Below are 25878 nucleotides of genomic sequence, written 5' to 3'. Positions count from 1 at the left end.
GGCAGTTTCTGTTTTTTTTGTTTGTTTTTAATTGGGTGGAAGAATTCATAAAATAATTAAATCAATGATAACTTTGTAGCCTAGAAATGGGAAGAAAGGAGCAAAAAAGCTGTTCTGTAAGAAGCAGAACTTTTGAGGTTTGGTTTCTGAAAGAAAACGCTTTAAATCTTTTGTCCGTAACCATCATAGATGGAACAAATTACACGTGTTCTCACCGTGAGGCTCCTGCTGAAAGAAGAGACAAGCTCTGATGGCCGTTCCCTCAGTGGGCACTAGTAGGGCACTAATTAGTGCCCTAATTAGTTCCCTCTAATTAGCAACATCCTTCCCTGTCTCTCTTCAACTCATGTCAGAATTTAATTATTTCAAAGGCTTCTGTTCCACCATGAAACTCGCCTGAAATTAGCTGATGGATTCAAAAATGATGATGGGGGAGCTGAACAGGCAGCATGATCATATAATCCTCATTTTGATAGGAAATGAGGCTAGAAACATTTATATCTAGGTCAGTGAGATTAAGTCATGCTCTTTTCTTTTTTCTCCTGCCCGACCAGGCCCCAACTCGCAGCTGTCCTTCAGCATCACCTCTGGGGACAGTGCAGGACACTTTGGCATCGACAGCAGCGGGGTGCTGAGCATCCAACAGCCTTTGGATCGGGAAAGCCAATCTTTCTACAGCCTCGTTGTGCAAGTCCACGACATGGCCCCTCTCCCGGCCTCCAGGTACACAAGCACAGCCCAAGTTTCAATCATTCTGCTGGACGTGAACGACAGCCCTCCCAGCTTTATCTCTCCGAAGCTGACCTACATCCCAGAGAACACGCCGATAGATACGGTTGTGTTCAAAGCACAGGCAACTGACCCCGACAGCGGTCCGAACAGCTACATCGAGTACAGTCTGCTTAGGCCTCTGGGAAACAAATTCAGCATCGGCACTATCGATGGGGAAGTCAGGCTAACCGGGGAGCTCGACAGAGAAGCTGTGTCCAACTACACATTGACCGTGGTGGCTACCGACAAGGGTCAGCCATCTCTTTCTTCATCTACAGATGTGGTAGTTATAGTCCTCGACATTAATGATAATAACCCCCTTTTTGCACAAAAGCTTTATAAAGTAGAGGTGGGAGAAAATACATTAACGGGGACAGATTTAATCCAGGTACTTGCTACCGATGGAGATGAGGGTACAAACGGGCAAGTCCGCTATGCCATCGTGAGTGGAGATACCAATAATGAGTTTCGCATCGACTCTGTGACGGGGGTGATAACAGTTGCTAAGCCTTTGGACAGAGAGAAGAAGCCCTCCTATACATTGACAGTTCAGTCCTCCGATCGTGGAAGCAGCCCAAGGACTGACACCACGGCAGTCAATATTATTCTGAAGGATGTCAATGATTATGTTCCCACATTTGAGCTTTCTCCATACTCCGTGAATGTCCCTGAGAATTTAGAGATGCTTCCCAAGGTCATTCTTCAGGTGAGTACGTTCAGCAAATAAATATGTATTTGCTACAACTATTAGTGTGCCTGTATGTTCTTAATATGTAGTGTCTTTCCTCCACAATTAAAAAAAAAAAAAAAGACAAAATTGAAAAGTTCTCTTTTGGCTGTAATCTAATATGCATTGGTTGTTGTTTTGTTTTCCTATTTGTTTTTTTTAGTTGTTTTTTACCAAAATTTTATATTAGGCTTTGAAGGGTCTTTTTTTTTGTCATTGTTTTCACCTGACCTATCTTCCTACGCACACTGGGACTTAAAGAGTTTGGTCTATTCTCTCAGGTCAGTCTCAACTTCGATGCAACAAATCTCTCAATCTGATCATTGCCTACGTAGGATGAGGCTCTGATCCAAATGTTGAAAGAGCACTAAATGGATTCAGGCGGCAGGACGTGCAGTGCTTTCTTTGATACTCAGCTCAGCTTATACCAAGTCATCTGCAGTTTTCACTACATCCCAATGCAGTCTTTACTATGTTTATGCTTGAGAAAAATAAGTAATTAACTATTTAAAAATTTTCAAAATTTTCAAACAATGCTTTTGAGTCCATCACCACTGTGTTAAGTCTTTGTACAATTACAGATAGTTTATAATAGCCCTTAAGGCACTGGGTTTAATTCAATCCATTAATTTGGATTAATGTCATAGAGAATATTTTTTCCTTCCCAATAAAATTGTGCAGACCGTGCACTTACCAGATACTGATATTTCTCCCCATATCTTTGTGTTGCTTTTGTAGGTTGTAGCAAGGGACGATGATCAAGGCCTAAACAGCAAGCTTACATATGTTCTCGTGGGTGGAAATGAAGAAGGAGCCTTTATTCTTTCAGCCAGTGGAGAGCTCCGCTTGGTGCAGAGCCTGGACCGAGAGACAAAGGAGCAGTATGTTTTACTCATCACCGCTGCTGATTCAGGTAAAATGCACAACCTCTTCTGGTTAAATCTTGTATCACTTGAAAACATTGTATTCTGGGTGTAAAAGAAATACTTTTATGATGGTCTGAAATTGTGCTGCATGGAGATTTGTACCCAAGTTTCAGTTTAGATCTCTGGGGTGAAATCTGGGCTCACGTGATGTCAAAGGGAGTTCAGTTTCTGGAAATCAGGATTTTATCCTTATGTCTAGTTGTGCGATATTAGGACTCACTACAGCTTTAGGCGGGTTGGTTTATTTTCCCCCATAGTAGTAAGTGATCCTACCTGGGTCATGACAGCCTCATGAACAGCAATGAAAAACTGTATAATGTTGTCATTGGAAATGTGCAGACAGGTCAAATCAATGGCCAGAAAGCAGCTATGGACTACTCAATTAATCTTACTGAAATGTTACCCCTGAAAAGTAATGACAATTTATATTTCAGCATTTTAATTTTCTGCTTTGCTCAGCATCCAGTCTTACATTTGCTCCAAAATCCCGAATGTATTCTAAGTTCCCTCAGTTTAAAACACAGACATGAATTCTTGTTATGAAGATTAATCACATTTTTACTTTAGGTGTCTGAGCATAAAATTTGGTTGCAGATTTGGGTATGAATATTAGTAACAAAGACATTCTTCATCATATTCTGGACTGATCTCCAGTCCCCCAGAGTCTGATGGGATGTAATTTATTGCAGAATTTGTTCTTACTTTCTAATAATAAAAATAGAAGCAATCCCAACTTGTTGACAAGTTGATGCAATTTTGTTTTCTGCCATATTGTGTGCAGGATCTTATGTCAGTGACAATATCCATGGCTTATATTTTCCTATTGCAGCAGTGCTCAGGTATTTCACAGTCTGGGCACAGCTGAAGTTGTGAAACAGTTTTAGGACTTGACGTATCATTTGTCTTGTACTTTGGCTAGATATACTATATTGCATTGTATTTTTTTACACTGGCTTTCCACGGTAAAGTATAGCTGCAAAGTGTTCACATGTGACTTGGATGTGCTTGGGCTTGAATATCCTTATGCTCCTTCAGAAGCTGAGGCTGGATATAAGAGAAAGCAGATCCTTGAAGCCTGTTTACTGTCCCAATCCAAGTTAGCAGGACTGGGCATCAATTAGGACCCTATAGAACATAGCCCTTCACAAAAAATACACGATGTCTGAACTGGTAAGGGATGTGTCAAGTGGAAAACAATTATTACTCTTCCCAGAAAAAGGAGCAAGAAATCTGTTTCACCCTATGTCTAGCACCATGTATAAGCCAAAAGTTTGACAATAGCATAATCTTTTCCTAAACTCTGGTTCCTAAAAAATATGAAATCCCCCCCAAAATTAAACCAACCATAACAAAGGAAAATATTTATTTGTGTTGGGAGACTTCTGACTTTCAACTAGTCCAGAGGAAATTTTAGTTCATGAAGTGTGCATGGGGCCTTTGCCTTAAGTAGCTGACAAGAATAGCAGCATATTTCATTAGTTCCTATGTTTAAAAACACAGATATTGTGCTGATTAAGCATAATTTGAAGATTTTTTATATAAAATAATAGCTATGTTATCATAGCAGCATATTTCATTAGTTCCTATGTTTAAAAACACAGATATTATGCTGATCAAGCATAATTTGAAGATTTTTTATATAAAATAATAGCTATGTTATCATAACGCTAAATCACAAGATATTACTCCCTCTTGTCAATATTAAAAGATGCTAGCAAAAGTGTTCAAAAACAGATGCTAAATAGTAACTTAAAGTGAAGTTTAACTGTTCTAGAGTATTTGTTTTATTTAGTTAAATGTTTTAATTAATTTAATTAATAAATTAAAAAGTAAATATGAGATAGAGTATGCTATCTAGAGTAGCAAAAGTTTACAACCTGACTAATGCATAGGCATATGATTTGCTATAGTTTTTACCAACCTTGTGGATAGAGTTAGGCGGTATCTTTTGATCAGACTGTAGACTTACCCTAAATTCATACTGTCAAAGAATGCATTTAAAACTGTTAGTTATGATTTATCTAAACTAAAGTACCATGGGAAAATCTCCTGGTCCTGCAGAAGTCAATGCCAAAACTTCCCTTGATTTCATGGAAGCAGGTTGTGGACCACAGTCATAACAGGTACTCTGAGTACTCTAAATATATTACATGCTGAGGAAATCCTATGGGATCCCTGTTATGTTTAAATTAGTCCTACTGAGTTCATCAGTCTAGGTGGTAAAGAACACTCTGGCATATAATTTGTTTGAGGCCTCTTAAGGAGTGATGGTTGTCACAAAAAGGTGGAACAAATGGACTAAGCTACAGACTCTGAGATTTCTGTCTAGCTGTGTCTTGAATTTTGTATTACTATATATTACATTATCATATGTCGAATGTACACGCACTATCGTAGACATTTGGCAGCCGAGTTAGAAAAATATTTTGGAGGAGGAAGCCTCTTTTAAAACAAATTGTAGCTTATCAGAAGAAGAATTTATTACTTTAAAATATACAAAATGTTTTAAAAGCTACCAGTATGGGTGTGTGACGGATATCCAGGTGCTAACATACTGACCTTTGCTAGTTGGTGCATTCATTAAGTAAGGTAGTTCTGGCTGTACTACCAAAATGATGGCAGTGACACTATCTTAAAATGTGTAAGAAAAGTGTTTCAAATATTACATTCTTGAGCAGCTGATAAACATTTATAGAAGAGATTCTCACAGGCATGTCCAGTTCTTTGCCTCATGTAATTATTTCTTTCTAGTGTCTTAGCTTGAATTTGTTAGATAATGCTTCTGTTCCTAGACAGCAGGATCTTACATAGAGTAAATTCAGTGAGAAACACACATACAGAACTGTGCTCCTCAGGAGGAAAGCAGTGCCTGCCAAAATGTTGAAGAAAGCAGGCGTGTCTGAATTCATCCACATCCGTATTATCTCCAAAAATAAATCAAGGGAAAGGTATTCTACTTTGCACTTTGAGTATGGCTTTTATTAGCTGTAATAAACAGTCTTTCGGGTTGCCTTTAGCAGCCCAGGCAGCAGGCTTGCCCATATATGGTGCATCTTATTTATTTATTTTTTTTTTTCCAGATAAAAATCATGGTAGACGTCCAGATGCAGTTAGCTCTGGAAATGTCTGGGTAGTACATCAAGGGCAAAATTCTGCGTCCAGCCCATTTCCCATTCTTTTTAGGATCTACATCTCAATTTTTATATGCTGCACTGACTAATTTAAAACATTCAAGGATGATACCTTACTCCTATAGAAGTCTATGCCAACTCTTCCCTTTGTTTCAAAGAATCAGACACAATACATGCTTAGAAGCACCTTTAGACATAAGGACTGAGGGATTCTCAACTTTTTGGATGTCTTCCTGATCTCCCTAAACATAATCAAGGATTTCTTACTTATGTTTATTATCAGTTCATCAGTTTGTGACTGTGGTTCTTATAGTTCTTTTATAATGTTTATTAAGAAGTTGATGGAAAAATTAATTATTTTTATCTAGAGGTGTCAGTCTAATATACTGAAAACAATCCATGGCCTCTCTACAAGGCGTAGACACTTTGCTCATGCACATTGCTTCACCCTGTACCTTATGTGTTTTGTAACACATATTGGCAGGACGTACCCTGAGTCTATTTGTAGCAGATGAAGGATTACGACATGGCAAAGCATCAGCCCTCATATGTGAAGCATGAGCTAGCTAGCTAGCAGGGCTGCGCGGGATCGGGTGCCCGTGCTAGCTGGGGAGCCTCTAGGCTTCAAAATGCCGTGCAGGCATGCTCTCCCGGAGCCTGGATTTAGGTTCGGGACGTGTGGGAAGAGTTCATGAGTTACTGAGTATTAAGAGTTGAGCCGAGCTGCTCGTAAGAGTGCTGGGCAGGTGAGACGGGCACTGCTGGCAGGACAACTTGCACCAGCAATGGGAATTGGACACTTGTCGGAAAAATGCTTTCCCGAGGATTATTCTCAGACCAGAAGTGAGTGTCATGATCTGTGTATCGTCCTGGCTCTGGTCCAGCTATTCCTTGACCTTACCTGCTATCCTCCACCTAGTCCTCAAGGTAGATCTTGGGTCTACAGAGTTTTCCCTCTCCTCTGGGGGAGGGCAAAGACTGATAAAGCATTTTCTGGTGCTTAGATGAGTGTGGCAGATGACACAGTGAGTTGTGGCCACGCAGTCTGCTTCGTGCCCAGTTTCCATGACACAGCCTGCACAAAGGTTCATGATTTCAGCCTCTTCCCTCACTTTTGCATTTCCACCTTACTTCTTGGTCTCAGGAGACTTCTGCTCTAAGCAGTAAGGTTTTACAAAGAGGCACAAAGCATCTTCCGAAGCTGTACACCTGTGGCTTTGTTTGAGATATAAAACATAATTCAACCCCAAAGTTCACCCATCCCAATTTAGAGCCCCTCTTGCAGCACAAGCTGTAGACCAGAGTGTGTGAATTATAAATACAGTGACAAGCAAAATGATGGACTGTGGAATAACACGATAGTGTTTAAATTGCACATGCTCCCCCAAAATATCTGCTAACATAAACGCCAAGAAACCTACGTGCAGCTATTTGAATGTGTCTTTACAGGACTGTTTCTACCACATAAATCATTTGTTTTGCTTAGCTCTACCCTTCTTCGTGGCAAAATGGTTGAGAAGAGAGACTTTCTAAATTATTTTTTTCACCCCATCTGGTGGGGACCCAGCAATGGGTAAACATTCAGTCTTGGCAGCGTGACAAGGACTGGTGCAGCCGCTTTTATCATCTGGGGCTTTAACTCTTTGAGCCATTTTCTGGAGAAAATGTTAGCATTCCAGCAGTCCTCCTCCTTTTATTTATTGGTCACAGGGAGGTAGAGTAGCACATCTGGAAACCTGCTAGCTGCCCAGGACTACTGTTTAAATAAACTGCAACCACCATATCTGTTTTGGTTGGACATAACGGCATGTTGCCACAATAAAACCAAAATCACAATGTGATGTTTCTAATTAGCTGTGTTGCTGTACATTTTTTAATTATTTTGTTAAATAACCTATTTACTGATTTAGATGAATACTTCTGAAAGAAATGAATCAGTGGACTGATAAATATATTTAGTTAGCTGATCGTCGTATACCTCCCTGGCCTGTGGAAAAAAAACAACCATATGTTTTTTCTTTACAAAATGTTGGCCCTCAACTTATGCATTCTTTCCTTCAAGAATGCAGGAGGGCAACCAAACATAGAGGTTATATCCTTCTCAGGAATTCTCATTTGACATATGCTTTTGGTTCACTTCAATCTTAAAATCAAATTAAATCTGACAATGCAGTTGTATTGTTCTTCTCACTCTTTCATTTGACACGTTTTGAAGTATTTCCTGGTTTGGGGTGACAAGTAAAGGACTGTATTTTCATATTAGAAAAACTTCAGCCTCTTTATTTTCCAGTAATAGTAGGAAAGAGTCTCAAGGGTTAACATTTCGCGAGATTTATATGACTGGGCTTAAGGACATTTATACTCATCCTGTTTTCTTAGCATACACTGTGTTTCTACTTAACAGGCAGTGTGAAAAGATGTTGCCTTAAAAGAATGAGTTGTATTTTTAAAACAAATTAAACTATTTTTAAATCTTGGTGCTCTCAAAACAAACAAACAACTCAAAAATCTCCTTTAGAAGTGGCTTGTTTTCCATGTTTTATATGTTATGTCTAAATATGCACATCACTTCGGCCATTGGTGAACTAAATGAAGCTGACGTGTGCTTACCTTGGTGCTTAGCAGTTTACATAATGAATGCTCTATTCTCTGCTCTGTTTTATGCCACAGCTGTTCCACAATGAATGTTGGTTTCTATCCCAGCCCCATTTATTTCCATACTGTTAGGGAAGCTCTTCCTCATGCCAATACTATCTACTTTGAGCCTAGTTTTGCTATTTTACTAGTTGTATTATTTTTACTATTGTGCTACTGGTACTAAAGCTATTGTTTTAGTAGTTTAGCATGTCTTTTTATTTATTTATTTCTGAAGCACACTGGAGGAGAACTGGCAGCAGCCTCATCAGGGAGTTTGCAGCATTTATTTTGTGTTACCATCATCTAAAATCAGGAGAGAGGGAAATAGCAGCTTTTTTTAAATTGTGGAAGGCTAATAGCAGGATCCTACCCTTTCTGAGGGCCTAGAAACTCTTGGCAGTGTTTTAATTTTTCTCTAGAAGGCAACAGGCTCAGAAAAATGTTTAGGCAGCAGGAGTAAGGCAAAGTCAGTTGGATGTCCCCCAGGGAGTAATTGTCAAGGAAGAGAGTGTATTCATGTCTATATGATGTGACATATTTACTCCCCTGAGGAGATGAGGCTTTAGCCCATCCCTTCAGAGGACTGCCCTACAAGATGTGTAATCCAGCCCCAGAATACCATTTGAGGGATTTGGTCTTTTATTTGGAGTTAAACCTTCTTTATTAGATCACTTTTTTCAAAATAGTTCAGCGAGAGTCTCTGGGCTAAATCCAAGTATATGTATTCCCTGGGGTGGGGTGCGGGAGAGGTGTGTGTTCAGATTGGCAAAGGGCTCAAGCTGGTCAACACAAACTAAAATACCTATGAAAAGAAGGAAAGTTACTTTTTCACTTAGGTTAAAATCACAGGCAGAACTTCAGCTTTGAGACCAACGTCAGCTGATGGCAGATTTTATCTGGACAAGGCAAGCAGAGTTAGAGATGCATGTTAAAATGTTTATCCTCTTTAGTTCAGGCATACTTCTGCTACTTTTAGAAAAGTACTTAGTTTAAGTACATGCCTCTCCATTCAAACATTTCTTGTGTTGAGACTGTGGAGAACCCAGCAAGTCATTGGCAAGTTTAGTTCAAATGAGATAATCTGTTTTTAGCTGAAGGTTGCTGGATGAACTGGTTTCCATTTCATTGTCTTCTGATTTTGATTGGGTTAGAGTTAAAATTCTTCTTTTGGTTCATCAAAAATAGTGGTGAGAATTCCCGTACCTATTAATGAACATAATTTGATACCACGTAGAAAGAATGAATAATGAGTGTGGATGACGTTATTGCTTGCTCTATGAGGTTATTGCATTATAAATGAAGGAAAGAGGAATATTCTGTACTTCAGTGTTGTTTGTCATTATACAGGATTTCTTACCACAAAAATATTTATAAAATATTTGTATATTTATTTGTAAAAGTAACAGAGGAAAAAAAAATGGCTACAAATAACAGCTTTGCCAGGCATGTGTGTGCCATGAAATGTTGAAGCTGGTTTCTGATTCTTTTTAAAGCGTTCATTTAATAAAAGCAATTAGCATCATCTTTAACTCAGTATTACAAATTTATCTGATTAATGACAGAAAATATTTAAAATTTTAATGATAAAAGTGTTGAACTATGGGATCGACTGTACTATGTACTGTATTGTGTGGAAGACATAGTTCAAAGAACTCTTACCACTCAGTTTTTCAAATAGCTTATCTACTTAGTAGGGATGTTTCTTCTCCTTTATTTCCATCCATGCTTTTGTTTAGACAGCTCGCACTGCTGTGAAATACTTTTCTTGCTTTCATTGAAACACCATTATTTTCTCAAGTTGTACATTTGTGTCTTGTGTTAGTTTCTTGAATGTCAGCCCATGTTCGCAAAAGATTCATTGACACCTACTGTAATATGTAGCAAATACAAATGGGATTCAAGCGTGAAATGTTTATTCATAGGCCAAAGAAGATTAATATACACTTTTTTTTTTTTACAGTTCCTTATTTGCTTTCTGCTCTTTCCTTTGTTTTTCCCTTTCTCACTTTCTGCTGCTGTTGTCTGTCATGAATTTATTTCATCTACCTTTGTGCTTCTACTGTGACCATGCTCCCAGTTCACATCTAGTTCCACTGGCAATGGTTTCCTTCTGCCACTGGTCAAACAGAAAGTACCACCATGCTTTATGGATTTTGGATTGCCAGCTTGATCAGCAGTCAATCCTGCTCAAATCAGCGTGAAGTACATTAAACAACCCAGATATTGTCCTGATCCTCAGTATCATCTCACGTGTAGGATCTTAAGATCTATTTCTCTCAGCCCCACCATCACTGCAGTACAGTTTTATTATATATATATTGGACAGTCATGTATACAATATGTCTGCTGATTACCAGTAAATGGTTGTGGATGTATAGAAGGGCAGTGATGAAAAAGTGAGAATTGAACTTCAGAAATATGCCAAGGCATTTTAATTTTCTTTGTGTTTTGCGCAGTACAACAAAAATACTGTGCATTATTGATCCAAATGAATGAGAACAGGACTGTCAGACATTTAAGCTGCGTTCCGTGTTTTCCTGGCTATTTTTTCTTTACTATTATTATTTCTTAAAATGTTGTTGCTAGTTAGAGGGGGAAAAAAGTAGGTATATCTGTTTGAAAAAAAAAAAAGTTTCATTTATATAAACTGGAAAATGAGCAAGAATATAATGCTGAATTTGTAGGATTTAGCAGTCAATAAAAAACGTCAAGGGAAAAAGAACTGTTAGTTCAGAAATTCTGAGGCTGTTACACTCCTCTCATCTATTCATTCATCCATCTCGCTATGATTAGCTTGGAACTCTTAAATGAAAGTTAGTGTAAAATGTTTGCCCTTCTGCTTACATCACTGTTATATGAAATCCTACTGCAAATCTGCTCAGTTTGCTGAATGTAATTTGTTTTTCAAAACAGTAAGATAACGAAAGTAGTCATTATGGCATGGAAGGAAAAAATTTCAGCCTTTGATAAATAGTAAGACTTTTCCAGTCATAATTATCTTAAACCGTTTTCTAAATAAAATATAACACCTTACAAATTGAAAGTTTGCTAACTGATTCTTCAGCAACAAATCTACAATTTCAGGAAGCCTTAATTACAAGGATAAAATCAGTAAAACATTCACATATGGCCTGAGCACTTATCCTGCTGGTTAATCTTTGCTATTTATAAAGGGTGTTTTTAAAGCATAATTCAAAATCATGCATTACAGGAATTTTGCTGTGGGATATTCAGGAGTCACAAGCAGTCAAAAATTGACTTAGTCAGCAGTCCCTGCAGGAGCCAGCTTCTCTGTTTTTTCTGTTTACAGCAATAACTTATAATAAGGACAAGTAATTTGGTGGTTTTAAGAAAATACTTCTTTTAAATCTTGGTGCCTTTAAGTTGTTCTTTAAATCTAGCTACAGTCACCAGAGGCCCTGGTGGTGTGTACCGTCATGCCTCCCCTTGGAGAACTGCGTGCACCGTGGAAACATGGAGATGCACCCTAAAAGCAGTCTTTTACCAGTTTTTGTTACAAGCATTGTATTAAGTTGTGAGAAATTGGCCTTTTTCTTGTGAAACTTACTTGGAAGAAGGCAATTTTTTGCTCTGGAATTAAATGCAGTTCTTGCAAAGAAACCTGTGGTAGCTTCATGGATCTTTTCTAGGCACCATCCCCAGTGAGTGACCTGTAACTTAGACATTAACAGATTTCAAGTGTTTGTCGAGGGTTGTACAGCACATGAGATAAATGGTTGTGGCTTTTGTGAAAGGAAAACAAAACCTGACAGTCACGAGTTGCTGACATCTGCTTATATCAGAAGCCCAGCATCCATCTGCATTCTGCAGCCAGAATCTTTCAGCCTTTCCTTCATCAATTTTAAAGTTTGCTAAACAAAAGTAGCAATGGGGGAAAAATGCTAAACTGGAGGAATATAACAGCTACTGTTTTTCAGCTGAATAAATGATAAATTTATAATAATGTGGATGGGTATAGAAAGAGGTTGTTACATGGAACAGCTTGAAGTTGGGGTATACTGTACTTTTGGTTTATTGTGTAGGTTTTATTTTCAGTCTTTATTTCCATTCTGCTGGGTCTGCTTCTGTAATAGCATTTTTCCTCTCTTGGTAAACAGTTGCATGTAACTTGTTCTGATGAGCAGGTCAGAGGATAAGAGAAGGGACAGGGGAAGGTGTGTATATACTGAGGAACTTAAAACTGTGCGCACGCAAGTCCCACTCTTTTGATAGTATAATCAGCTATTGAGTAGCTGAATAGCATATTGCAATTCAGTGTAGCCCCTTTTGTGAAACTGCAAAGGTTAGAGAATCCATAGAGTGCAGTCATTCAAATAGGAAATTATCAAAATGTAAAAATTGTGTAGATAAAGGCGGTTGAGGGAGCCTGTAATGCATCACTATTTGGGACAGGGATTTCTTTTGCAGAGAGGTAAAGATGTTGTCAAAACATTCATGAGGATGTGTGTGCACATGCATATATCTAAGTGGGGCTGGACTTGTAATTGCCTGAAAAAGCCTGTGCTCTGTCTTGTGAAGATTTTTGATGACTTAATGGATGTATTCACAACTTTAGGTCTGTTTGTTCGCAGCTTCTTTAGTCTAGGAGGATGAAGGAAGATGTTGAGGTTTCTAACATCAGATGCAGTAAAAGAAAGTCTCTTTTTCTCATCAGGTGATGCTAGCAGACATGCAGAGCTGTCCCAGGGACTCCCTTGTTCTCATGAAGTGAAAGTTCAGTTAAATCAGCTTTGGGAAGCTTGAGGTGTAAGTGCTGCTGCTTTGTACCAACTTATCTGTCTTAAAATTCAGATCTGACATTTTCAGAAATTTGTGAAATCTGGGCACATGTGTGGTTTCATTTGCCATTCACCTGTTGAAATGACTGAAAGTAGGGCTAGCTTCTAAGCTTCTTATTACACATGTTTATTAACTACTTATTTCAGCTTTTACTTTTTAAGATTTAATAGGAAAGCATGTATGAAAAACAACTAAGAGGAAAGCAAAGTACAGTCTGTATATCCAGCCAGGGTGAATATTTGTGGTGCAGTCTTGTAAAACTAACTACTTATTTTGCTCATTTGCGTATGCACTCTCTTTTGTGTTCCAGGTAAATTAATTTAAGCTTATCCATGTTTCAAATCAAGCTCTTTGTGTACTGAAAATCAACTAGTTGCATTTTAACTTACTTTATCTGCATGTTTATTTTAAAATTCTTTGCTTGTGTGAGGCTCAGCACACTCTATCTGCATTTAAATGCATTTAGAAAGATTGGCTGCTTTATTATGAGACAGGCCTTGTTTACTTGAGTGAAAAAGTTAGTGCTCTGTAATAACACATACAGCTTCTAGCCCTGGGACTCATTCATTGAGTGTTTGACTGCAGAAGTGAAATCCGCTTTGTTGCAAAGCAACACGTTTCAGTGAGGCAAAAATTCCACTTCTGTTAAATTGCTTTCCAATTTTCAGGATAATGATGTGTTTAATTTACCACAAAACATGGTAAACTGCCTGCAGTATGAGTTTGGATTAGTTGTTTAGATTCATTTTATTTAATTTCAATCTTTTTTTAAAAAAAAAAAGTAAAATGTATCTCTAGTTTTTACTAAGTTTATTGTTAGTTTTCTAGCACTTAATTTTGATATTTTAACGCTGGCAAAAACTTCGACTTCCTGGTTTCTGAAAGGAATGATAGTTTTACTATCTGCTGTGCTAACTATGGCACAGACAAAATCCAGGATCCATTAAAACTTCAAACAATTTGTGGATAATGTTATGAGCACAGTCTCCTATTTCTAATTTTTGCTGTAGGCCATACAGTACCTACCCCACTGTCGAGAGGATTTCCAAGCACATCATCTTTTCCTGAAATTTCTTGGAGCAAATAACTTCTAGTTATTCTCCAACTTCTCTTTAGGGCCAGTTCTAACTTTTATACTGACACATTTGCAGCATCATCCTCTTTTTGTGGCCAACAGCCAGAAATGAGGACTAGTGGATGGGGCGGAAGATGTGCTTGGCGATCCCTGCCAGTCCTGCCTTGCTGAAGCAGGCAGAAGTGGAGGGTAAGAGAGAAGAGAGCTCCTGCCCCTCTGCTGCTCCCTGCCCACCCCATGGTCCCCTGCTGCCATTTTGTCACATCACCTCCTCAAACATTCCCTACAGAGAGGGGAGCTGCGGCCCACAGCTGGACGAGCCCGAGGTGGCCTCTCATAACCTCGTCCTGCAGCTTGTCCTCCACCACGGGCCTCCAAGGAGCAGGCTCCCAAGGTCTGCTCCTTCTCTCCATCCCCAGACACATGTTTACTTTGCAGATGTAAGCAAAAAGCTTAAATTTTTGGAAGAACATCCGTGGGAAGCAATTTTCTTCCTGAACTCAGCGTTGCTATTTTGACACTATCCCAGGTTAATCTTTATTTCAACAATGACATGTGGACATTTGCGGGGCTCTCTGCTTAATGTATATGTACGGCTGTCACCTAGAAAATAAACTGTTCAGTTCATAAAAACAGACCACAGCACACAGATATTGGAAAATCAAAATAATATTAATGATATATTAATGTCATCTTTTAAGTTTTAGAGATCTGATGGTCACTGAACAGTCAATCTGATCTCTCCCATTTATTTCCCTGAGTTAACTTATGTTCTCTGGCTATTAATCATTTAATGTCTGTTTCATTCCTGCGTCTGTCTAGAAAATGCTTTTTCAACATGAATGTTTTAAGCCTTTGTGAGAGACTGTGTTTTGGAATCTGAAGGAACTAGTAATATAGCTCTAGGGAAATGCTCTAAATAAGAGGTGGGTGTCTGACAAATAATTACTACTACTGCTGAAAAATAGTCCAAAATACTATGAAAAATTGGTAAAAATTTTCATGCAAGCTCACTAAAAGAAAAGAGTACATTTGTGGCACTCCAAGCTGTCTGTAGGGGTATGCAAAGTCTTGTGTTACTGCGTACAACAATTTTACGTAGATTGTAAACATGCCTGATTTATCAAAATGGGGGCATCCTGAGTGTTTGGCTAATAGAGCAGAATTTGCACAAAATTTACTACACTTATTTATGCAAAATGTTAAACACAGTTGGAAAAAAAAAAAAAGAAAAGGATGATGCTCTAACATAATTGGAATAACTGATTGAGGAAGATTTGCTATCGAAGCAAAACTAAGAAATCTGGGAACTCAGCCCGACCATGGAAAGTACTTCTTTCACCACAAATATGACATCTACATTTTATGAAACCTACTTATTACCAGGGGCCAGATTCTGTGGTCTTTATGCAAGCAGAACTTTCACTGGAAGTTCACTGAGGACGGTAGAGTTTGGCCCCAAGCTATTTCTTTTCCATAGAAAATTACTTCATTTGTAATTTCCTCTTCTTATATTTCTCAGTAACTGCAGAAATGTGAGCTGGTCGTTTAATTTCAAGTGAATGCAAGCTTTAAGAACTCTGTGAAATTGCAACTTTATCTTTCAGTGTAATAGAATAAAGGAGTAAATTTGTGGACGTGATGTTTTACTTAGAGGGGAAAAAAGGCATACTTGGAGAACTACATAGGCAGGAAACCAACGTAGATGTGTGAGTTTTTCCATCTAAGTAAAATGAGAATGATTTTTGGTTTTGAACTGAAGAACGGTGACTTAGGATGTTGCAAACAGCTGAATTAATATTGGACTTCTGGGATACTTCTGCGAGCCACAAGCTAGCACCGAATGAGATCTGGGTTACTTATACTACCCTAGCTAATTTTATTAGTATGGTGCTCAACCTTGGCTGGTATATTCACTTCTCTAAGGCTAATGCAAATATGTCCATCCTGTGCTATGCCTTGTAGATGCATCCAATGGGGAAGTAATGGCCATCAAATGCCTTATGAAGAGCCAACTGCCCTTCAGATTCATGCAAGTGCTCTGCTTTTGACAAGTGTGTTGCATTGGTAAGGAATATATAGACAGGTAACACTTGTGGAGTGAGGCCATAAGTGAACAAAAAGAGTACAGGGCTAAAAAAAAAAAAATCTGTCCTTTTTCTTCCTCTGCATTGCATTATCGCCTGCTCTCAATGGTCCACGTAAAACAACAGAACAGTGAAGTAACCAAATAGAAACTTTGAAGATTATTGGATATGTCTAAACTTAAAAGTATGATGAAGAGTGAAATACCAGGCCTGATGGTTGTCTGCAGCTAAGTTTCCATGGCTTTCAGCAGGACTGGGATCTGACCCTTGGAGCACCTGCTTGGTGTACCCTACAAATTCATGTTGCTCACAGAGGATAGTGGACTGAGGCTGGCTGGAGGCAAATGGCGAATCAAAAGCTACTATTATCAGTGTAACTCTGAGCAGGAAAATATCCATAGTCCATAAGCAAATACTACATCTGGCATCTCTTTCCATTACGGGATCAAGGACTTAATAGCCATGCAGGAGGAAAAAACAACCCATCGCAGCGTGTTGCTTGTTTTGTGTGTCCCTGCAGTACTGTGCCAGCAGACATAGGCATCCTCTTCCCTTTCCCCACGCTGATGGGAAGTCTTGTGAATGCAGCTAGCGTGGCACCGAGCCCCAGGCCCTTTCAGCCTGCAGAGCACCCCACCAGTATGCGCCTGAGCTCATCCCACCTCTCTAGCGTTGGGTTACGTCTCACGGCACCTTCTGGAGAAGCTGCCACTGTGGTTCATTTTGTGAAGAAACTTCACAGATTGAATTTTCCAGTGTTGGCTTTTTGAGTCAGCAATTACATCTAAAACAATGAGTTTTGGGGCTTAGCTGCAAGTTAGCTTTCTTTTCCAGGCTGCATTGCATTACTGATGCTCTTTGAATGGGACTTTCCTAATATTAATCTCTGAATTATGCATAATTCATTTTATCACCTGTGAAACTTAACAACTTTCGGCTTTTCATTTCATTAGCTGTGAGATGGATGTCGATTAAATGTGTTTGGAAGGCCAGAGCTTGATGACACACGCAGCGAATACCACTGAGGACTCCGTTTCGTTTAATGCAGTAATAATAAACACTCCATGGGCAATATTTCAGCAATCGGGAACGCTTTTGCAGCCCTTTCTATCTATAAGTGTTTGGCTAAATGACAAAATAGAGAAAAAAGAAAAAAAAAGTAAAAAAAAATGAGTCAGTGCCTTAATGTAACCTTCGTGGCTGAAAGTATATTAATTGGCAGAATGAATTACCTCAGAACAGAGCAGAGAAAGGGCTCCATTGTGCGCGGCCATAGCGTGAAACCTATCCTCTCTGGCTCTCATGTTCTTTCCTCAGCATTGTGGTCCAGCCTGTCCCATCAGCTGGCTTCGAAGTGAGCCCTGCAAGATTTATAGCATGTCTCCACTGGACACTCATTCGTTCGGTCTGTTTGCGCATTATGCTGAGTTACTTTAAAGTATTTTGCGATGGGAAACCTCCTTCCCCTGCAGAAGCTGCTCCCAGCTCCTCCCTGAGATGGTGTGATGCTCCTTCAGCCTGCAGGGGTTAAAACTGGGAAAAACGGGTCATCAGTTGCTCTTTCCTACAAAAGCTCAATGTCTGGAGCCTTTGCCAGGACCGCGTGAGACTCGAGTGCAGAGATGCTGAGGCCCAGCAGTAACCTTGTGCAGCAGCGACCTGATCATCTGCTGGGACGGAGGGATTAGGGCGGTCACACAGGGACTGCCTGTGTTTTATCAAGTGACAGCTCAGTGTAATAAACTTGCCTTTCAGCAAGAACTCAAACCGATCTCCGGGGTGCTGGCCCAAAGCATTTCATTAGCATTGCTTTTTCCCCAGTCCAGCCAATAGTGAATTATTGTATGTCTTTGAGATTGAGGGGGAAAGGAATCCAATCTTGGGTAAACCAGGCATGGTCATCATCTGTCTTTTGAGTAAAAGTGCTGTATGATGGGAGTTTTGAGCTCTTCTCTCTCTCTTATTCCCCCCCACCTCCACACACACACTTTCGCTAGGTATTCAAAGAATAACAGGATCCCATTTTTTCAGGGACCCTCAGTGAAGAATTTGGTTAGCAGAAGGTGTCTTGCTGATTGTTGGCTCAAAACAAGAGCAATAAACTATCAAACATAGCATGAACTTGTAAAATTTTTCGGTGTTTTTTTTTTCTGTTTTTTTTTTTTTTCCAATTTTGACAAAGGAAAAGTTTAAAGGAAATAAATACTGAGAGACTGCACGTGAATATGCATGCCATTTCTCACTTGTTTGTGCTCTCCAGAGTTAAGTATCAGGATAAGAAGGAAAGCTGGAGGTTAAATTAGTCCAATTTCCTGTAAGCCAGCAATATCCCATCAGGGCGAGCAGTGTGCTGCAGCGTTCCTTGCTGCTAGAGATGCTTGCTTCTACGGGGAAATCAAGGCTGTGTGAGTCTGGAGACAACGCAGCCTTCTCACCCGTTCAGGGAAGGTTTCCCTAGGTCAGGGTGTGACCGGCAGTGGAAGTGCTGTGCGGAAAGCTGGGGTTTGCCACTGTTTCCACTCTATTTGTTCTGTGGATAAGTAAATTGAAGGCTGGAGTCTTCACGGCTGTCAGTGTGCCACCTTTGAATGACTTCTCAAAGGCAACCACATGTTCAAATTGGTCCTAATTGTTACAGGAAGGCTTCTGAGTGGTTCCAAGACCATCTTTTTCCGCTGAGCTTGTATTACAAAATGTTGCTGGAATTGGATGAAACGAGTTTAAAAAAAAGGTTTTTTTTTTGTTTTTTCTTTTTCTTTCGCAGCTTGTACTTAATGTCAAGATGACTTTGAAACAAATCTGACCCTGTCCTGTATGTTGAATTGGCTTTCTCGCTTTGTGAGCTGTGACATGTTCAATCATTAGGCTTTAAATCGGGGATGGCAGACCTCAGATTAACACTGCGGTATTTGTAACCTCTGGCATTCTCTATCCCACTTTCCCGCAGGATCTCCTGCCCTCACTGGCACTGGAACCATCGCTGTCACAGTGGATGATGTCAACGACAACGTGCCCACATTCGCCTTTAATGTGTATTCTGCCATTGTTCCTGAGGATGCACCTACAGGGACAGATATTTTGCTAGTAAACTCCTCGGACGCTGATGCTTCTACAAATGCCGTTATTAGGTAGGTCATTTAGCACCACTGAGTGCAGTCCTGCCTCGTACCTCGCCTGAAGATTTTTTTTTCATAGTGTCCATCATCAACAAGACATAAAGCTTTAAGGCACAAAAGGACGGTGTGCAGCTCAATTCTCTCAGCAAATCTGACTTTTTTTTTATTTTTTTTAAGTAAGCTTTTAGAAATGTATTAAGGTAAAGGAAAGCTGCAGTACTGTTTTTTAATTTTTTATTACATTAAAAGCAAATGGGAGTCTAACTCACACCTAAGCGTTATTGTTGATGGGCTAAATTTCTTGCTAAGTATAGACAAAAAAACAACAACTCAAATATAATAAATGGATTAAGGAATTAAGCTGGCAGTCTTTACATATACGTTCTCTGACTAAAGAAATGTGGCATAGGCAGTGAATATTTTGTGTTATTGACTACCATCAGGTTTTTTAGCCTTTTTAAAGGCTTTAGCATTATATTTAGCATAACATTTAGAACTGAGGACTTGTAATTAAGGACATGGTTAATTTTCTTTTAAAGTCATCGTGTTCCCTACGTAAATCTACAGTCAATTAATGTCTTGACTTTAAAGCCCAATTTACAGATTTATACAAGGCCAGAAGTGAGATGTATCCTAGTTGGGAAAACAATAAAAAGTTAAAATTTGACATTTTTACCTTTAAATTCCAACTGGTTTGCACAGCTCAGTTGATGCAACCCTGTGTCTTAACTGGCCACTGGGCTGAACACTGGCCATTGCTAGTTCACAGGCAAGAGTAATGAAGATGCTAAGTGGCAGTGACAAGGTAAAGATTATCCACTGAGGACAGATTTATTGGTAATGGAATACAAGTCAGATTCTAATTAGTTATTAAATCACAAGAACATGTAGGTTATCTCTTCAAAATTAACTTTTATTAATGTAAACACCCATGTCTGTTTCCAAACTTAAAAAAAAAAACCAAAAAAAAACAGAATATAAAAGCAGCTTATTTGCAATTTCTATTTATTCTTCAAAGTGTGTAAGAATATCATTGTGCTCTTAAGAAAAAAAAAGGAAATAAAGCAGAATTATGTTATAATGAAGCAAGTGTATAGAAAATACTGTAATATTTTCTTTCAAATAGCTACAAGCCATAAATAGGAACTTTATGTCATGGCATCTTTAAATATTTGAAAAGTGTCCAAAATTTCCATTTATTAAATTGTGAAACAATGAAGCTTTTAATCCATTTCACTCTCACTCAGAGAAACTATTTCTGGAAAGCTTCTTTAAAAAAATGAATTCCATACAAATCATGAAAGATTATAATGATTGCATCCCATAACCAAAAATTATCAGGCTGCTCTAAGATTTCTTTACTATGTTTGAATTGCTTTGATATTTCTGCTATTAGTCTTTATCACTCACTCAATACCTCATAGTAGAATAGTTGATTAAAATATTTTTTTTCATAAGAAGCTGTTTTAAGATTGTTTTGAGGTTTTGTTTTGCACTTTTTAGACTCAGAAACATACTTTGTTTTTCTTTGACAGAATTTGTCCAGGTTTAGCATTTAGAATAATGCAAATCTTAAAATATGACTGGTATTAAAGAACTAACAAAAGCTAGAGGAACCAGAATACATAAGCCCTCCTTGTCAGAGGTGCTGAGCACTCAGAAATTCCTTCTCAGTCTTGTTAGACCCCATTCCAAAATAAAATCTTTGATTTCCATAGATGGTATGTAAAATTCCATGTTAAGATTTTCATATAAAGTCAAAAAATGAACTTCATTATGCAAAAAGTAGCTAATTTTCTGCAAAACTGTAACATATAAATATGTGCCAACTCTTTTTCCTCTTGTTTCTGGTGATAACCTGTGAAGTCATTACAGGGAGCTGATGAGGTTGTTGATGGTAATGCATGCTTGAATAGTATTGTTGAAGGCAGTATAGATAAGAAGGGTTAGCACAGTCAAAAGGCCAGATTTTAAGCACTTCAGTCACTTTCCTTTTATATTAGTTGTCACAATTACAAAGTTTCATGTGTTTATCTTTTGGCTTCATTTGGAATTTTTTTTTTCGTAAATACAGACACTTGCATTGTCCACTTGGTTTGCATGAAGTTGTACTCAGCTATAACTCAGAATATCCCATGGCAAATGTAATTTCTTTTTAAATGTCTCTCACAGTGCCTTTCTAACAGTAATGCCTGAGCCATTCTTTGTACGTGGAAGTACACGAGAGAGAGACTGTCTCACACAATGTTAAAACACTGCAAATCACAGATGAAATGTGTCTGTGCTGCCGGCATTTACAGAGATTTAAGTGGTGCTTTAAGCTTTGTGCACATTCCTTCCACCCTAGATGCACTTTTCTTTGGCTGGAGAATAATTACATATGGCCATCATATTGAATCATAATTAAGCAATTAAAATATGCTCCTGGCATTCTGTAGAGATTAATGACTGAGCATGAGAGGTTGCCACAGCCTATTACACAGGCTGGCTATCAATCCTCTAGGAAAAGCTTCTGGCCTGTGTTATTATTTCTGTCATAGCCTGTTTTGGTTTTGAAAAGTTGAAGATGTGAATGTTACTCTCTTTCATAACAGTAGTTTTCTTCTGAATCTTTTGTATAATTGTGTACTTCAGAAAAGTTGATACTGTGCCATAACAGGCTTCTCTGAAGAAGCAATGCTAATCACAATTGTGAGTTGATTTTGTAAGGGCTGTAATATGGGATATGAGAATTGTTCATTTTAGCCAGCTTTTGTTTCCTGTGTTTTGTAGAAAGCCCATTATCTGAATTAACAGAAATCTAATGTTAACCAGTTACCTTTAAAAAGACAACCTAGTGCTCCAGGTGTCTTTGAGATTCGTTCTGTACTAACAGAAGATGGGTAAGCATTCAAAAAGCAAAGACAAATTCACTGTGCTAACAAGCCAGAAGTACAGTACAATGAGGTACAGTAAGCACATAATCAGTTCTTACCACATTTTTGCACACTCACACAAAGGCATGTGCACATTAATACACACCAATCAATCATTAAATTCTTCTCATAATCAGTTGCTATTAGCATAGTTCTGCAGTTACTGCTTTACTCTGATTTATTATGAATTGCTGTGAATTATAATTGAAATCTTGAATAGCAAAACTTAGCTCAGTATCAGGAAACTATAAATTATAAACCCTCATATTATTTTGTAAAAGTCATCCTTTTATTTCAGAAAGTAGTATTATTTCTAATTGTATTCTGCAGTTTCAGTGAAGAACATGTCAGTCCTTTGGAGTAACACTTAATGCATTAGCCCAAGGAAATCAGTACTAGAGGCTGCCTCTAGCAGGCCACTTGCAATTTTGAGAGAATGCCCAGCTGTGTCTCCAAATGTACAAAGGCTCAGTCTGCTCCTCATTTATTAGAAATCTATCAGTGTTAAGCAAGTACATTGGGAAATCCCCAGAAATGCCATTTCTGAGAGGTCTCAAAATATGGAAGAGAAAAAAAGTGAAGACAGATGGATAGGCAGAAGAACATCTTTATGTCAATATCCATCAGCATGGTGGTCTGAACAGTATAAAAAATTGTTATTATCCTAAGGCAGCAGGCTGCCTTATGAAATAGTAATTGAATTTTTCTTTCTAATTTTTTCTTTCAAACAGCTATAGGCTTACTGGTGGCAATTCACAATTCACAATCAACCCATCAACAGGACAGATCATCACCAGCGCTCTACTCGATCGAGAGACAAAAGAGAACTACACTTTGGTGGTGGTGGCGAGCGACGGGGGCTACCCCAGGCCTCTCTCCAGTTCCACCAGTGTGCTCGTTGCTGTTGCCGACGTGAATGACAATCCTCCAAAATTTCAACACCATCCCTATGTCACCCATGTCCCATCGCCTACCACTTCAGGTAACCTGATAGATGGCAGTACTTAGGATACTTCAGATTACATAGATGTCTTACTAAATGCAAAAATATGCCACAAGAAACGTTTCTGAGATATTCCTCTGCAGCTGTTTTCTAGGTTTTGTTATCTTTGTGTTGCATAGGAATGAATACAAGGCAGAATATATGACCTGCATTTTAGCAATTTTTTTAGTTTGTTCCTTCCATCCAATCCCATTTATACTCGGTGGTTGTGTAAAGAGGACATACTATAAATGAGCACCCAGCTTTCAATCTAATAGGCAAACAGGTGATCAAATTTAATTGTTTTGTCAGGGTTAGGAAGGCAGTCGCCTCATTTTCCTCTTAAAGTCTCCTTCTGCATGTAGATATTTTTTGGCAGCCTTGACTAATTATTAAAGAGGATTTTGTCAACATCTTCTGAAAAGACTTCCATATCTTCTATCTCGGATGTTAATTATGTTGCCTTTCATTGAGCCAAGTGGTGAAGTAATGTAAAAGTAAAGCCAAGCAGCAAACCTCCTTTTGTTGAACTTGCACCTAAGCTACAGTTACTTCACTCAATGCAGACATTAATTTCTGTTTATGTTTAAACAAGCCTGATAAATAATTAGAAATGGGTAAGTCTAAAATACTAATATTTTCTATTTACAGAATTGGCATTACAAGGAGAAAGAGGAGAACATACGCATTTGCAGGGAGATAGGGAGAATATACTGAATGATTCTAATACTAAGATTTTTCCAAGATTTAAAATAGACTGATATTGAAACTTCTGCTATCCCAAAACAGTAAAAGATTTATAAAGATGATTGTGGTATTACCACAGATTCACCAAACTGCAGTTGTAGTGGTTGATTGTTGAAGCCAGCAGCACTGTCCATTTTCACATGCATTTGCATACATCCATATGTGATTCCTACAGAGAGAAGTCCAAGACAAATGGTTTACAAAACAAATTTTCCTTTAAAAGAAAAAAAAAAAGGCTTATTTCTGTGTCTTGGGGTTGTCTTTCTAAATTTTAAACAATTGCAAATACTTCTCCTTTTTATGGAAGAATGAATTTGTTTTTATTTCTTCCCTGTTTCCAGAACAGCATAATGAAAGAATATTATTATTGCATTGGTGAGTCTTTGTGTATCCGGACTATGGCACAGTGCCTTTGTATGGTTCTTTCTGGGTTGTTTCCTTAAATGTGATTATGAGGAGCATACATATGTTTAACTGATGTATTCAGGCAATACTGGTTTTGGACGCTTTTTGTATGAGACCCCTTATATCTAAAAGTGCATAGAAAGCCTAAGCCACTTTAACTGTTTTTAACTTAGCAAAAAGCTTGAGATACAGACACCCTTTGTTTACATTTGATAGCTTACTTTCATTAAAAGGAAATGTTAATATCTTTTCAAATTATTTTGAAAGGCTGTTGATAATGATTTTACTACCAGACATGGCATCCATTACAAAAAAACACTTTATTGCAATGTAGCTTTAAAAAAAATAAAAGAATAAAACCACACCACCAAACCCTCAAAACTTGTACAAGATTTTTGCTTTTATTCCAATCAGAATATGTAGTGTATCATTTGAAAGAAAACAAAGCTTAATTTCTGTCAACATTTTTTAATCAAGACTAAGAAGAGAAACTAATAATAGTAATTAATAATACAATTTTTTTAACTGAAGCAAAAATCTAATATTTCCTATCTCATTTCTCACAAGAATTTGAATACTCTATTTGTCTAAATATTTCTCCCTGTGGAGTATGTATCATTGCACATGACAGGTAGTGACATCAAGTATAGTTTTAAGGAGACACTGTCAAAGTAATTCCTGTGTGTAACTGATTTTGCCTTAAGAGGTTGAAAATAACATTGTTTTTTTTATACATAATTGGTATTTTGTAAATTTAAGTACTAGTAAAATATCAACAGAGTGTTCTGCAAATTGGCTGGACAGTATCAAATTCAAAAGATCTGCCGTGTATTAAATCTATAAACTCCAGTGAAAAAGAAAACCCTGTATTCTCCTTGCAAATAGAAATGCTAATAGAGTACTTGTACAGTGAAGCTTATTGGGAAATATAAATGTGAAAGACCTGAAACATAATATATTCATGTTATTGCAACAGTTTTTTTTTTATTATTATTATTTCTATGTGACTTAGCACCCTCATTCCTGTGTGACTCAGCACTTCTATCTCAGATGATCAGCATGCTTTTAAAAATGTGGTCTCATTAGTTATTGTCCTCTCAATACTCTTAAAAATCAGAAGTATGAGGCTATTGGAGACAGAGGAGGAATATCGGAGAAATAAGAAGAAAAGGTTGCAAGGGAAGGTGAGACATTAGGGTAAATAAATATCCACTGGTGCTGCCCGTTCACTTACAAACCTTAATAGTTGTTGAATTACAGAAAGTTTTTTGTTGTTGATCTGTTTTGTTTTTTACATGGATAAATAAATGATGAGTAACTCAAAAAAATCAAAATCCCATTCAGTCTCACTCGATTTATGTCTTTTGCAATGTAAATGTTCCAGAAATGGGATGCTAGACTTCCAAAAAATTGTAGGTCCAGTTGCCAGTGCAGATGTATGCACAGACACTGACATCCATACTGACATTTCCCTGAATGCAGTGACCTAGTTTTCAGACCCACATTTTATGGCCACATGCATGTTTTGTGGGCTCACAAACTCAGCTTGTTGAACTTCA

General features: G+C 38.1%; 1 protein-coding gene across 2 annotated transcripts in view; it reads left to right on the top strand.

The window, feature by feature from the left end:
• FAT4 (FAT atypical cadherin 4) overlaps nucleotides 1-25878 on the top strand; it is a 142672-nt gene that overhangs the window by 82568 nt on the left and 34226 nt on the right. For both annotated transcript variants that reach the window (XM_083833687.1, XM_083833688.1), the window contains exons 5-8: nucleotides 555-1477; nucleotides 2237-2411; nucleotides 19102-19282; nucleotides 22917-23167. In XM_083833687.1, coding sequence (XP_083689813.1) covers nucleotides 555-1477; nucleotides 2237-2411; nucleotides 19102-19282; nucleotides 22917-23167 — 1530 coding nt within the window. The remainder of the gene's footprint in view (nucleotides 1-554; nucleotides 1478-2236; nucleotides 2412-19101; nucleotides 19283-22916; nucleotides 23168-25878) is intronic.

The sequence above is a fragment of the Anser anser genome (genome assembly GCF_964211835.1).
Source record: "Anser anser genome assembly, chromosome: 4".
Lineage (NCBI taxonomy): Eukaryota > Metazoa > Chordata > Aves > Anseriformes > Anatidae > Anser > Anser anser.
Note: the sequence above shows the minus strand (reverse complement) of the source record. Positions and strands in the feature narration are given on the sequence as shown.